The sequence below is a fragment of the Chelonia mydas genome, chromosome 6 (assembly GCF_015237465.2).
Source record: "Chelonia mydas isolate rCheMyd1 chromosome 6, rCheMyd1.pri.v2, whole genome shotgun sequence".
In the NCBI taxonomy this organism is placed as follows: domain Eukaryota; kingdom Metazoa; phylum Chordata; order Testudines; family Cheloniidae; genus Chelonia; species Chelonia mydas.
In genome coordinates, this window is record NC_051246.2 from 103,216,395 (window position 1) to 103,232,770 (window position 16,376).

The 16,376-nt window shown below is 44.4% G+C and overlaps 1 protein-coding gene across 1 annotated transcript in view; it reads right to left on the reverse strand.

Annotated features, from left to right (window-relative positions):
* The window catches only part of TRIP11 (thyroid hormone receptor interactor 11), an 80,343-nt gene extending 66,535 nt beyond the window's left edge, over positions 1-13,808 (reverse strand). The window contains exons 1-4 of the mRNA XM_027817845.3: positions 13,092-13,808; positions 5,078-5,154; positions 4,334-4,444; positions 2,569-2,847 (exon numbers count right to left, since the gene is read on the reverse strand). Of these exons, the coding sequence (XP_027673646.2) occupies positions 2,569-2,847; positions 4,334-4,444; positions 5,078-5,154; positions 13,092-13,230 (606 nt within the window). The 5' untranslated portion in view covers positions 13,231-13,808. The remainder of the gene's footprint in view (positions 1-2,568; positions 2,848-4,333; positions 4,445-5,077; positions 5,155-13,091) is intronic.
* Positions 13,809-16,376: the final 2,568 nt, after the last annotated feature.

The following is a 16,376-nucleotide window of genomic DNA, read 5'->3' on the forward strand; positions in this document are numbered from 1 at the left end:
AAATCTCTAATAAAAATTTGCAACTACGGTATCACTTTGTGTATTGACAGAGTAGTAATTTACAATCAATAGCACAAACAACAAGAGCAAAAGTACTTTTTAGAAGCCTACATACAAAAATCCCCAAAGAAGTTACAATATTTTGGGTAGAACGCTTGTAAATGTTTATGAAACTCTTTGCCTGAACAAATAGGATAGGCTTATAAATAGGGCTGTCTATTAATTGCCGTTAACTCACGCGATTAACTCAAAAAAATTAATCACGATTAATTTCACTGTTAAACAATAGAATACCAATTGAAAATGTATTTAAAATATTTGGATGTTTTTCTATATTTTCAAATATACTGATTTAAAATTACAACACAGAATACAAAGCGTACACTGCTCATTTTATAGAATTTTTTATTACAAATATTTGCACTGTAAAAATGATAAAAAGAAACAGTATTTTTCAATTCACCTCTTACAAGTGCTGTAGTGCAATCTCTTTATCATGAAACTACAATTTACAAATGTAGATTTTTTTTTTTTTTATTACATAACTGCACTCAAAAACAAAACAATGCAAAACTTTAGAGCCTACAAGTCCACTCCGTCTTACTTCTCATTCGACCAATCGCTAACACAAACAAGTCTGTTTACATTTACAGGAGATAATGCTGCCCACTTCTTATTTACAATAAAATCAGAAAGTGAGAACAGGCGTTAGCATCGGACTTTCGTAGCTGGTATTGCAAGGTATTTACATGCCAGATATGCTAAACATCTGTAGGCCCTTTCATGATTCGGCTACCATTCCAGAAGATATGCTTCCATGCTGATGAGGCTTGCTAAAAAATAATGCGTTAATTAAATTTCTGACTGAACTCCTTGGGGGAGAATTGTATGTCTCCAGCTCTATTTTACTCACATTGTGCCATATATTTCATGTTATGGTAGTCTTGGATGATGACCCAGCACGTTGTTCATTTTAAGAACACTTTTGCTGCAGATTTGACAAAGTGCAAAGAAGGTACCAATGTGAGATTTCTAAAGATAGCTACAGCACTTGACCCAAGATTTAAGAATCTCTTCCAAAATCTGAGAGGGAAGAGGTGTGGAGTATGCTTTCAGACGTCTTAAAAGAGCAACATTATGATGAGAAAACGACAGAACCCAAACCATCAAAAAAGAAAATCAACCTTCTGCTGGTGGCATCTGACTCAGATACTGAAAATGAACATGCATCGGCCCACATTGCTTTGGATGGTTATCGAGCAGAAGCCTTCATCAGCATGGACGCACGTCCTCTAGAATGGTGGTTGACGTATGAAGGACCATATGAATCTTTAGCATATCTGGCACATAAATATCTTGTGAGGCCAGTTACAACAGTGCCATGAGAACGAACACCTGTTCTCAGTTTTAGGTGATATTGTGAACAAGAAGCAGGTAGCATTATCTCCTGAAAATGTAAACAAATTTGTTTGTTTGAGCGATTGGCTGAAGTAGGACTGAGCGGACTTGTAGGCTCTAAAGTTTGACATTGTTTTATTTTTGAACGCAGTTATTTTTTGTATATAATTCTACATTTGTAAGTTCAACTTTTATGACAAAAAGATTGCATTACAGTACTCATATTAGGTGAATTGAAAAATACTATTTCTTTTCTTTTTTTTTTTACAGTGCAAATATTTGAAATAAATATAAAAATAAAGTAGCACTGTATACTTCGTATTCTGTGTTATAATTGAAATCCATATATTTGAAAATGTAGAAAACATCGAATAATATTTAAATAAATGGTATTCTATTATTGTTTAATTGTGTGATTGATTTTTTTAATGGCATGATTAATTGTGATTAATTTTTTAATGGCTTGACAGCCCTATTTATAAAACAATTTAACAGATTTTAAAGGGGGTGGGGAGGCTGTACTATTAATATAATGCTGAAGAGTAAAGAAATTCCGTCTCCATAACTAAGTCTTACTATGGCACCTTTTCTCAGAAAGTAAAAATAATATTTAGAACTTAAATAGTGCTAGCTATTTTCAAAGCACCATCTACAGGTTAATTAATCCTTACACCACCTCTGCAAGGCAGGTCTTTATGTATTACTTTTTTTTTTTTTTTTTTTTTATAAACAAATGGACAACAGTGACTGAAAGGTACCCAGGGTCAACCAACCAGAAAAAACAGCGTTAGAATGTATTAGTGCCTGTGGGGATTAATGCAGCACAACTAAGGTGCCACATCTATGCCAGCATAACCCTGCAGTGTAGATATAGCCTGCATCAACAGAAGGGGTTTTTCAGTTGCTGTAGGAACACCACCTCCCTGAGCAACAGTAGTTAGGTCGTTGGAAGCACTCTTCCATCATCCTATCCGTGTCTACACTGGGGATTAGGTCAGCATAGCTATGGGGTCTTCAGGGCTGTGGATTTGTAACACCCTTGAGCACAGCAGCTATGTCAACCTAAATGCTATTTCTCTACATATAATTGCCTAACATGAACTTGCACATGACTGGTTTCAAGAGTGACCAATTTACTCAATGTACTAAATATACGGAAAAATCACCCACCTGTGCTATCTGCATCCAGTGGTCAACCTCAGATTCAAGTCTAGAAACTTCATTGGACAATCTGTTTATTTCTTGCTGGGACCAGATTACATCTCCAAAGTCCATGTCATCCCCTTGAAAACCTGAAGAATGATGTCTAACCACAGGAACAAAGGAAGCTGATGTAGTGGTTGGCGGCAAAACACCAGCTCCTAACTGTGCTGACTGAGCAGCTGTCTGCAACTTCTGCAATTGTTCCTGCAGTGCATTCTGTCTAGCTTTTAGATGGCTGATTTCAACCTAAATATATAGAATACAGTGCATGATTTTAGTAAGAAAAAAATCTCAAAGTATATTCACTTTATCTCTTGTAAATAGATGAAATTTAAATCTACTATTTGTATTTTCATCTGACATAAAATTACTGAGGTCTCCTTGTTCTTTCACTGTGTGTGCGGGGGAGGAGGGGTTGTTTTCTCTCCAGTTCAATGGAGAAGAATGTTCTTGACTGGCCTCTTATAAAGCAAGGACTCTTGTAGAACTGCTTCTAAAATTATTCCTTTACCATTTAAGCACTAGTCAGCTAAAGGCAACATATAAGCAGAGTATCTGCACTGCCCATTAAAAAGAATGCTTTCCCTGTAAATAAAGGTTTTGCGGCATTCAGCAGGCAAATGTACCTAAATTCTACAGCAAGGCTTCTGAGTGCCAAGTCCCACGACTCAGTTAAATGTAAAAGTGGTGGATTTTTTAATTAAATATTAAAATAAAACCAACCAGTACAGGGTTCCTCAAGTTATATATTTTGATATTAAAACTGAGTTTATTTTATACTCCAACTTTTCATTGTATTGCTGGTTTTGCATTCACAACACACTATATTAAAGAAGTCACTTAGATCAAAAGAAAATTGCTTACATTAAGTAAGATACAGAATGCACAAAATACTACAAATATACTGAAGTTGGAAAAGCAACATCTGGATGTCCTTTCCTATGCACATACAAATCAAGGGTCTGATCCTGCTCTCACTGAAGTCAATGGGAGATGTGGTATTGACTTCAATGGATGCAACACACGTCTCAAAGATATTCTTTCTGCTAAAAAACTATTCTGTAAAAGCAAGTTTTACAAATGTACTGCTAGTTTTCCTTGTTTAGAAGACTCTAAAATCTCACATTATACAACTGCATGCATAGAGGATTACTTTATGCCCAAAAATCCACTTTCCAGAGCTGCGAATGTTGATCCTGTCCCATTTTAAGTCTACTCTTAAACCAAATAAACATCTGAAAGAACAACAGAAGTAAAACACTTTTAAAGAGAATTCTCTCTTTTCTTACCTATCCTTCCAAAAATCATGATTTAGAACTATCTAATGATTTATAATAATATGTGGTGATTAATCTACTCTGTTATTCCTTCGTGGTAATAAAATAGGGAGAAACTGTGACATCAGACAAGATATTTCTGAGGCTATTTAGACCAATAGCTACATTATATTAAGTCATCTGGCAGGTGTAAGTGTAAACTGATGTGACGTGATTTGGAAGCATTTTGTGAATGATTGAGACAATCTGTACATTTATAAACGTGCAACAGCATAAATGACAGGATGAGCAATAGTGTACTTTGTACCATGATGAACAGTCTGCTTGCCTCTCATCTTTAGAGATTGTATACTAATTGAAGAGATAAAGATATCTATTATACAAACTTAATGTAGTACATTTTTGTTAAAGAATACAGACATATATTGCCTGAAATTATTTACGCTGCACTGTACCTCTCTTTGCTGCAGCTGATTTCGGTACTCTATGGACAACTGCTTTATCTGAAGCTCTGCTGCTTCATGCTTTTCTTCTAGATCACTGCAAACCTTCTTCAGTCTCTCATTCTAGAAAAAGTGCAAAGTGACTATTAATAAATGTAAAACTAAATCTTATGTTCCTAAGAGATTTGCTAATGGGAGAAAAAATTAAAATAGCTAGGTTGCAGTCTTTCCATGTTGTCCTACTTTACTCTTTAAAACTTAAACCCCTCTTTGAAATTTAAAATATTGCATATAAAAATCTGGATTGAGGGTTATAAGACAGAAATTACACCTTCTAGATTAGTTTTGATTTGTGGCCAAGTCTGAAATGCAAACCCAGCCATTCATAAAGCATCTACTTATTTCCTTATCAGCCAGAAAAATGCTGAAACTTTCAAGAAACCTGGACTTGAGACCATCTCAGAGCCAGGGGCTATTGTTACATTTCAAGGTCCCCCTGTCTGACATGAACAATGTAAGAGGTGATAAATCTACAACACACACATGTCCATGCCCACTAAACAAATCTGGCTCCCTGAATGTGATGATGGATGGTCACCAGGCTGAAAAATTGGGATTTAAACATCATTGTCACTCTCATTTCTAGAGTGAGCATTTTTTTAAAATCATATTTCTAATGCATGTAGAAACAATCAAAATCACCCTGATCAACATCCCTTTATTTCTCCTAATTACCTGCATTCCAGAATTGCTTACCTCCAATCTCTGTGTTGCATGAGTACTTTCTATTTCTCTTAGCCTAGAATTGGATACTTGGAGTTCCGTTGGTGCATCTGAAAGAGTTAAAAAAATCACTCACATGGTGCTCATCTGAATTGGCTATAACAGTTCCACAGGACGAGACACAAAATAGCATTCTCAGGTAAAGAGACTATTTTAAAGTCTTTATATGGTTTAGTTACATATTATTACTCCATACATTTATTATTTTCCTTTCTATCTTTTAAAAACATTTTATGGACTACAGTGCAACAAACCTCTTCAATTTGGGATTTTGGAATATTTTCTGTTATCGAGGCTTTCTTAAGAAACTTCTTGGAACCAATGGCAAACTGTAACTTAAACTGTAAATCTATTCCTGTTGCATCTAAAACTACTACTCTAATCTGAAATTATTTAAATGTTCTATTTTACTGTACCCTTTATAATTTTAAACACCTCAATGAAATTCTCCCTATCATATTTTTGCAACACAAAACAAATCTCAAGTTGCCTCTAAATTTTTGTCCCGCTTCTTTGAGCTTTTTTCAATTTTGCTATACCTTTCCTGAAGGGAGACAACCAAAATCAGAAAAAGCACAGTACTATAGCTAAAGGTACATCACCGTTACCCTTTTGTAGATAATATTTTCTGCATGATTTTAAACCCATTTTAAAGCACTCCAGTATTCTATTTGTATTTTTTCTTTACTACAGTTGTGTGATGGGGGATATGCCTCTTCATTGAGCATGACCACTAGATCATCTTCCCCGAAGAAGTTTGTAAAATTCAGAGCTCATTACCCATATAACAGAAATTTAGACCATTTTTGTCAGTGTGCATTACCTTACATTTATCCAAATTAAATGTAATTTGTCATCATGTTACCAATTCTGCACCCTGCAACCACTGTGTTTAAATTCAACTGGAGCTGCTCACAATCTTCCATAGTTTTTACTAACCAAAATAATTTGGAGCAATTGGGAAACATGCTCTGTATCATTACCAAGGGTTACATGCAATCGAAAATATCCTTCGCTTCCGTTAGCCCACTTCCCCCTAGCATTTGTAAAATGTCCTTATGACTATGACCCATTATTACCATGTCTCTGTTTGGAGGGGCAGCTGTTCACTGTGAGGTACGTACACAAAGGGACTTAGGCTTTATGAATCAGCGTAAGTTAGGTGCCTAGGCTCCCTATACAATGCACAGGGCCAGACAGGTGCCTTAGGGGTTCTCAAACTGGAGGTCAGGACCCCTCAGGGGGTCGCAAGGTTATTACATTGGGGGGGGGGGGTCGTGAGCTGTCAGCCTCCACCCTAAATCCTGCTTTGCCTCCAGCATTTATGATCGTGTTAAATATATAAGAAATGTTTTTAATTTATAGGGAGGGGTTGCATTCAGAGGCTTGCTCTGTGAAAGGGGTCACCAGTACACAAGTTTGAGAACCACTGGGTTATGTCTACACTAGCACTTTTGTCGGTAAAACTCCCATCAGTCAAGGGGTATGAGAAAAACACCCCGACCAACAAGTTTCACCGACAAATGTGCTGGTGCGGATAGCGCTATGTCAGAGGGAGACACACTCTCACTGAAATAGCTACCACCGCTTGTTGGGGGTGGTTTAATTATTCTGACAGGAGAGCTCTTTCCCACCAGCATAGAGTGGTTACATGGAAGACCTTACAGCAGCACAGCTGCAGCGGTACAGCTGTGCCGCTGTAAGGTCTGTAGTGTAGACATAGCCTTGGACTGTGATTCATAAAAACCAGCATACTGAGCAGAGAGCTGCCTAATCTAGCTAATGGGAGATGCTAATGACAGGGGTGTGTCCTAAGCCCCATCCTCTCTCTTGGAGATAGTCACCTAAATCCAGGCTGCAGGAAGGCACCTCTCTCTGCTGGCAATCCAAAACTCAGAACACATCTCCTGGAATCAGACTGTTTAGGTGCCTAAGATGCTTTTTGTGTGAATGAGTTAGGCAGGCACCTAACTCCACAGAAATAGCCAGAGGAAGAAGAGGTGGTGGTGGTGGTGGTGGTGGTGGTGGTAAGTACACCTACTGGAGTGGGCCCCACACACGAGATAGGAAGGTGAACACATAACTTCTCCTGTTCGTGAATTGCACTGGGGCTTAGGTGTCTGCAAACCTAGAAGGCGTAGTGCACATGCTCAGAAGTGGAAACATAGGAAACTTTTACCCTGAAATGTAGGTGCTTCCATGGTTTTATGGACCACAATAGAGCCTAAAATTGGGGCTTAGGCACCTGGAGTACCTTTGGGAATCTAACTCTATGTGACTGTTTCTTATTGCTGAATAAACTTTTAACCCATACCAGGATTTTGCCTTTTTCCACAACGCTGACTTGTTTTTCTTAATAATCCCATGTGATGGTTTGCATTAGAAATGCAAATAAATGATGTCCAATGGGTCACCTTTTGTGTACTTTTATTAACTTTTTCAAAAAAAAATATGAAAGGCAGATTTTCCTTAACACAAGCCAATCTGATTTGACCACATAAAAAGTTATACTTAATACAACAATCATAATACTCTATCCTTGGACAAAAAGAAAAGGAGTACTTGTGGCACCTTAGAGACTAACAAATTTATCTGAGGATAAGCTTTCGTGAGCTACAGCTCACTTCATTGGATGCATACAGAGAAGGTGGAAGTTGCCATACAAGCGGTAAGAGGCTAATTAAGATGAGCTATTATCAGCAGCAGAAAAAAAACTTTTGTAGTGATAATCAAGATGGCCCATTTAGACAGCTGACAAGAAGGTGTGAGGAAGTTAAGTATCATCTTAATTAATTAGCCTCTTACAGCTTCTCTATATCTTCTTACTATATGTCCCATTCTATGCATCCGCTGAAGTGGGCTGTAGCCCACAAAAGCTTATGCTCTAATAAATTTGTTAGTCTCTAAAGTGCCACAAGTACTCCTGTTCTTTTCGCACTCTACTACAATTTATCTTGGATCCCTTTTTTAGCAGCCAGAGATTACATTAACACTTCCTTTTACTAGGGAACAATCATTGTTTTTAAAAGATGTATAGAATACTGTTGGCAGTCCTCTTATGTCACACTTTATTTCTTTCAAAACTCTAGCAAACAATGCTTGGTGATTTACTGCATTTGTAATCTCCCACCTGCTGTTTAAAAATTGATGTTGAGAGTTTCCACTGGCTCAAATATTTGAGGCTACACTTCTATGTCTATAAAATTGTTAATTAACATATTAAGGAAAACTATATATTCCACAAGCACTGTAATGAGCAGAATTGGAAGTCAGAGATGGTCACATGTAAGGGATGTGACTGGAAATTGGTTTATATGGCAAGGAAAGGCATGAGATGAAAAAAATTCTTTCAATGTGCAATAACTGCACATCTTTATTAAAAGAGAAGAGCTCCTAGACACTACAGGAACCCTACTCCCTCTCAAGACAGTAAGTCTACTAACTCATACAACAATACATTTGAGAAATATTCTTCACAATATTCCTGCAAAGACAAAAAGGAAAATGAAGAGTTCACTATGGTCAGTGGGATCACGCACATCTGAGGAGTAAACATCACACAACATCTTTTTCATTTTTGGGTCCAGAAGAGTTTGCTTATGCTGTACGCTGGAAACCAGAATCACTATTCATCTTTCATGGAAGAGAAGCGCCAATATATCAAATTACTACATAGTTTAGCATTCTTCATGCAAATAGGAATTTGTGAAAATTATAATCTCAGAATTAACAAACATTTCCCATTTTATGACTGCAATTATAAAACTAACTCAGTCACTTTAAGGAGTGCTATCACAGGCATCACTTATCACTGTAGAATGCAACTATGGTGGGAACATAAGTTAACTTGGTGCAGTTCAGATCAGTGTCCAAACCACAGTGAAAGTCAGGTTCTGTCCACTGATATCATTTCCATTTTTTTTCTTGAGAAGGGCATTTGAAGGGACTTACTAGATCTTCTACATATCTAGGATTTCCTATTGTCATGACATGGAACACCAAGAGAAAACCAAATGAGTACAATGTTCGCAAGTGTGACTTCTGTAAATGGGAGCTTTACACCGCTGGAAAAATTTTTTCTCTTTTCAATAAGACACCGCTAGAATTGACATCAGGTATCTAGATGTATACAGGCAGGCCTGGACCCTGCTGCCAATTACAACCAGTACCTGGTTCTAGATGTAAGCAGGGTCTGAATGAGTTCTCCCCTGACAGCTAGCTGGGAGGGGGATAGATTTCAGGAACAAACTGTACTTACATAAACACACCTACTCTGCCTAGATATCCAACAGATAGAGCAGTGTTGCTCAAAGTGATCAACTTTGGCTGGTGTTGGGTTACAAATCACTTTAGTCCAGAATGCAGGGATAGTGAAATGTTCTCAATGTTGTCTTTATTGTATGAATAAAGGGGAACAGAACTGTGCTTAACCTGTCCCAAATGAGGAGGGTCACCCTCAGCTGAAAGGACCTCATTAAGCCAGGGGCTCGAATACCAGATCCCTATGAAAGTAAGAGGGGTGGGGACAGGTAGCCTCAGCCAAGAGAAGTGGACTCTCCCTAAGGGTTCCTGGTCTGGTGTAACCTGTTGTTCCCCACTGTTCAAAGACAGAGGCTCCATTAGGAGGCTTTGGTTATTTTAAGTGTTCAAAAGACCTTACAATCACTTGTGGTAGAACAGCGTTTCTGCCCAGCCTAAGAGCTGACTATCACAAAGAGCTGGGTGAAACCTCAAGAGACTGACCTGCAGAGGTCACAGAAGAGAGGCAGGTGGCAGAAGGTGACCGGCAAGTGGAATGGTGACCAGCTGGTGAGCAGAGCGGAAAAAGGAGGGGGTCACCGGAGAGGGAGAGCAGCTGACAGGGTGGCCACCCGAGAGGAATAAGTGACTGGCGGGGCAGCCAACCAGAGCAAGTGCTCAGATGGCAGAGCAAGCAAGGTGCTTTCCTCCCTGGGTGGGAGGTGAACTCAGACAGATGCACCTCTGAACCCTGAGTCCCCACTTACCAAGGACAACCACGGTGAGTGGGGTATGGTGAGGGAGCAGTGAGGGGCACAGAAAAGGAACTTTTGGTTGTAGAACTCAAGAACATGAGGCAGAAGGCACTGCCCCACGCACTCTGGGGTAGGTGTCCTGCTCACAATTTTATGATTATGAATCCTGATTGTGGCATTTTCCTTAATTACTATCGCGTGACTTCCCTCTTTTCATTAAAAGTTTCTTTTCTACACTCAGACTCTGTGCTTGGGAGCGGAGGAGTATTGCCTCTCAGAGGTGCCCAGGGGAAGTGTATAGTTTTCCCAGATTACTCGATGGGGGCTCGAGCTGGTTCTGTGTTGTATTGTTGAAAAGGAACCTCTAGATATTGAACCTGGCCCTGGTTGCTGCTGGCTTCACGTGGGAGAAGGGTTATATAAATATTTATGGAAAGAATTCACACTGAAACACCACATTTCCAAAGGCATCATTGGGCAGAAGAACAGGAGCAACAGCAACACACACTGACATCACTACAGACAGCATTCAAACATAGTAAAAGAATTGTCAACTCTTTAGTCAAAGAAAGTTTGAACCCTGCATCTCCCTTAGTACTACTTCCAGGTAACAGAAGAATGGTCCATGACGATGCATCCATTTAAGTGAAATATGGTTCAAAACCAAATTACAGTAAGAGCTGTGTTATCTGGCAATTTACCAACTGGAAAGCTCTATAAACCGGCATTTCTGATCCTCATTGAAAATCCGGTTTATAATCTGGTTGGCATGGGGCCAGCAGGCTTCCTACCTGGCTCCACTTGGCTCCCCGGAAGCAGCAACATATCCCTGCTGCTCCTAGGTGGAGAAACGGCCACGAGCGGTTCAGAATGTGGGAGGGGGTGCAGAGCGCAGGCTCTGGGACGGAGTTTGGGTGTGGGAGAGGACTTGGGGGAGGGTATGGGGTCACGGGAAGAAGTGTGGGGTGCTGGATCTGGACGGCGCTCACCTCGGGCGACTCCCCACAAGCAGCGACATGTCCCTGCTGCTGTGGATAGGCGGCTCTGTGCACTGCCCCGCGTGCTGGCTCTGCAGCTCCCACTGGCCAGGAACCGCAGCCAATAGGAGCTGCGGGGTCAACGCCTGCAGGCAGAGGCAGCACGCAGATACAGCACGCAGAGGCACCTAGCCACACCTCCACCTAGGAGCAGCAGGGACATGTCGCTGCTTGCGGGGAGCCGTCTGAGGGAAGCGCCGCCCAGATCCACCACCCCGTACCCCCTCCCGTACCCAACCCCTAATCCTGAGCCCCCTCCCACATCCAAACTCTCCCCCTCTTAGTTAACCTGAATTTTTGACTTACTGGCACCTTCCCCCCGCATTCCCCCAAAATGCCAGATAACAAAGCTTGTACTGTAATATAAGCTTGGGAATTTTAAAAATTATTAAATCTAAAACTGTAGATCTTTCAGATTAGAGGGAAATAGACAATCTTTTCTCAGAGTACATTGCAGCCATCAGAACAAACTCCTCTCTCTTTTGAAGCATTTTTATATAGGCAGTCCTGTAACCAAAATATCTTTATCCCACTTAATATTGGAGCCACTTAATATTGGAACAGCCTGCCTGTAGAGAATTCCTACTTTGCTGATTACCCACTTCATAACATCAAACTTGTGAAATTATGTTATTTAATTCCAAATTCTGGGCCTACTATTGGTAATGACACAACCATTAAAATCACAAAGGCTTCAATTAAAGAGTATTTCTCTAACAAAGCCATAATTTTCAGATGTAAAATTATGTTAACTATATTAATGTATGTATATTTTCACAATGTTATGCAGATAGCTATAACAGGCAAAGTCCAAAGTTTAATTTAAAAAGCTAAAATGCCTTGGAAAAATTAGACACCAATACTAAAACAGTCGTACACAGTGTTAATTCCATGTCTGCCATTGAACTGATCACTTTCCTTGTACAGTGCGTCCCTTTTGTTCCCCCTTTGCCTCTTTTTATCATTTTAGATTGAAAGCTCTTTCAGACAATGACTGTGTTTTCCTATTTTGTTGTACTTAATTCAATGGGCTCCGATCTTGACTGGATTCTTTGGGCACTACTGTAATATAAATAAGAAAAGTTTCAATTATATTAAAGCCTTGCCTGGATGACACATCAGACTTACAATCACATACATATGTGGAAAATACTGAACTAGCAATTTGTTTGCAGTTTTAGAAAACCTCCCCCATTCTAGATGGAACAGATCAAACCAAGCTGTAGATAAACTGAATAAACATAATAAGCTAAAGACAACTTTGATATGCTTTCAAACCTGATCAAGAGTACCCTAGTGCAATTCCAACACTTCAGGACAACAAAAATAAGACTACATGCCAATATATCTCTAAATAAGTTTATACTATACATAGTTTGCTTTGCTAAGTTTACTCTCCACAGAGCCCAGATAGTGTGGTGTGCACAGAATAAAAACTTGAAAGGACAGAGAGAGAGCAAGCATATGGCCCTTCCGGAAAAAAACACAGAAGTAATTTGTTACAGCAAATTTTGGTTGTTTTGATCAGCAGTGTTAATGCCACCCCACACCAAATCCAACAGGTGTAACAACAAACTCCACTACCACTAAACATTTTATTTCTCTTTATTATTGTTTAAAAAGGGAAAATGCAGGTAGCAATTCTCTTGTTAAACTGGTATATTCCAGTAAGACTCTTAAAAGCTCAGTCATGTTTATCTCTAAATTCAGGTGGTCTAGCTGGGCACAGTCCTAAATAAGCTGTTTCCCACTTAAAAAATTGCGACATCTTAGTTATTAATTATCATTAAAGTGCTACCAGATGAGTACATGGTACTAAACACACATATAGAAAGCATCACAGCCCACAGAGCCGACAACCTTTCCCCAGCACTCAGTGCCCCCCGGCCCCACACTCATCGCAGAGGGTTGGCACCCCGGTGGCCGCAGCAACTCCTCCCCACCCCTCACACTTACCTCCCACTTCCTCGGTGCCCTCCAGCAGGATGTCTTTGGTGAAGCTGGAGATCTGGCCGGTAAGGGAGGACAAGCTGCCCCCCACCTGCCCCAGGGACTGGCCCAGCCCCGAGCCCAGGCCCCCTAACCAGGAGGCCATCTCTGCTGCTGCTGCTCAACGGGCCCCAACTGTCCTCAGCGCTGGCTAAAGGTCTCCCCGAGGCAGCACCCACACCAGGGGTGGCGCTGGACCCCAGAACAGCTCAGCCCCGGCTCGCTATCTCCCTCGGGGGCTGGGCAGCCTGGGCTCGGAGAGCCGGGTCCTGCCACCCCCCCCGGCTCGCACGCTCAGGAAAGACTGGGCTCCGGCTGGAGCCTAGTGAAAGAGTCCCAGCGCCCCGGCCATTACTCCCTCCCCGGCTCGGAGAGCGGCGTCAGCGGCTCCTCCCGGCAGCTTCAGGCGCTGCCACCTCGACGGACGCCATGACACCTCCGAGCCCACAAAGACTCCCTGCATAACCATAGAGAATCGCTGCGTGAGGCTAGAGCGGCGTCACGACTACTAGGACGTGTACAAGGCAGCAAAGGCACTCGGGATAGCGGCGGCGGTCGAATGACATGTGTGTTCAGGCGAATGTTAAGTGTCCGCGGCTCCCGTGCACTGATGGTCCGCCACCGCCACTCGCACCGCGTGGCATAGCACTGGCCGCACGGGGCGTCCGAACTTGGCTGCTTCCACTTCCAGGCGCCCTTGGTCTCGTCTCATTTGTGCGAAGACTCCGCCAGCTACACACAAACCTGGCCAACGGGGGGGAGTCCCTGAGCCCCTCGTACCCCGCCCGCTACACACAAACCTGGCCACCCGCCAGCTACACACAAACCTGGCCACCGGGGGGGAGTCCCTGAGCCCCTCGCACCCCGCCAGCTACACACAAACCTGGCCACCGGGCGGGGGGGAGTCCCCGAGCCCCGCGCACCCCGCCAGCTACACACAAACCTGGCTCCCAGGGGAGTCCCCGAGCCCCGCGCACCCCGCCAGCTACACACAAACCTGGCCACCGGGGGGGGGGAGTCCCCGAGCCCCGCGCACCCCGCCAGCTACACACAAACCTGGCTCCCAGGGGAGTCCCCGCGCCCCTCGCCAGCTACACACAAACCTGGCCACCAGGGAGTCCCCGAGCCCCTCGCACCCCGCCAACTACACACAAACCTGGCCTCTGGGGAGTCCCCGAGCCCCTCGCACCCCGCCAACTACACACAAACCTGGCCTCTGGGGAGTCCCTGAGCCCCTCGTACACCGTCAGCTACACACAAACCTGGTCCCTGGGGAGTCCCCTCGCACCCCACCAGCTACACACAAACCTGGTCCCAGGGGAGTCCCTGAGCCCCTCATACCTTGTCAGCTACACACAAACGTGGCTCCCGGGGGAGTCCCCAAGCCCCTCGCACTCCGCCAGCTACACACAGACCTGGTCGCTGGGGAGTCCCCTCGCACCCCGCCAGCTACACACAAACCTAGCCCCCAGGAAGTCCCCTTGCACCCCGCCAGCTACATACAAACCTGGCCTCCGGGGAGTCCCTGAGCCCCTCATACCTTGTCAGCTACACACAAACCTGGCCCCCAGGGAGTCCCCTCCCGCCAGCTACACACAAACCTGGCCTCCGAGGAGTCCCCAAGCCCCTCGTATCCTGTCAGCTACACACAAACCTGGTCCCTAGGGAGTCCCCTCACACCCCGCCAGCTACACACAAACCTGGCCCCAAGGGAGTCCCTGAGCCCCTCGTATGCCGTCAGCTACACACAAACCTGGCCACCAGGGTGTCCCCAAGCCCCTCGCACCCCGCCAGCTACACACAAACCTGGTCCCTGGGGAGTCCCCTTGCACCCCGCCAGCTACACACAAACCTGGTCCCTGGGAGTCCCCGAGCCCCTCATGTCAGCTACACACAAACCTGGCCCCCAGGGAGTTCCCTCGGACCCCACTAGCTACACACAAACCTGGCCTCCGAGGAGTCCCAGAGCCCCTCGTACGCCGTCAGCTACACACAAACCTGGATCCCAGGGGAGTCCCCTCGCACCCCGCCAGCTACACACAAACCTGGCCCTTGGGGAGTCCCCGAGACCCTTGTACTCCGTCAGTTACACACAAACCTGGCCACCAGGGAGTCCCCTCGCACCCCGCCAGCTACACACAAACCTGGCCCTTGGGGAGTCCCCGAGACCCTTGTACTCCATCAGTTACACACAAACCTGGCCCCCAGGGAGTCCTCTCGCACCCCGCCAACTACACACAACCCTGGCCTCCGGGGAGTCCCCGAGCCCCTTGTACCCCATCAGCTACACACAAACCTGGCTCCCGGGGGAGTCCCCAGCCCCTCACATCCCACCAGCTACACACAAACCTGGTCCCTGGGGAGTCCCTGAGCCCCTAGTACCTTGTCAGCTACATACAAACCTGGCCCCTAGGAGAGTCCCGGAGCCCCTCATATCCCGCCAGCTACACACAAATCTGACCCCTGGGGAATCCCCAAGCCCCTTGCACCCTGCCAGGTACACACAGACCTGGCTGCCGGGGTCCCTGAGACCTTACTCCTTTCAAGTTACACACTAACCCAATCCCTGAGGAGTCCCTGAGCTAAGCCCCTCACATTCCGCCAGCTACCCACAAACCTGGCCTCTGGGGAGTCCTTGAGCCCCTCACATCCAGCCAGCAACACACAAACCTGGCCCCTGGCACCCTGCCAGTCACACACAGACACTGGCCCCTGGGGAGTTCCTGAGTCCTCTCACACACAAACACATGGCATAATGCAGGTCAAAGAACCTCATCCAATAATTTTTGTATCAAGCCCATATCTTCTGTTTGAACAATAGAATATCCTTTAAAAAATAGCCACTCTTGACTAGACTCTCTAGATCAGGGGTGGGCAAACTTTTTGGCCCGAGGGCCACATTGGGGTGCGAAACTGTATGGAGGGCCAGGTAGGGAAGTCTGTGCTCCCCAAACAGTCTGGCCTCCGCCCCCATCCGCCCCCACCACTTCCCGCCTCCTGACTGCCCCCCTCAGAACCTTGGACCCATCCAACCCTCCACCCCCCACTCCTTGTCCCCTGACCACTCCCTCCCGGCATCCCCCACCCCCATCTACCGCTCCCTGTCCCCTGACTGCCCCCCCCCCGGAACCCCCTACCCAATGTCGCCGCCCCGCACCACCCCCTTATCCTGCTGCTCAGAGCGGCAGGAGCTCGCAGCCCCGCTGCCCTGACGGAGCCAGCCGCGCTTCCTGCGCGGCGGTGTAACTGCGG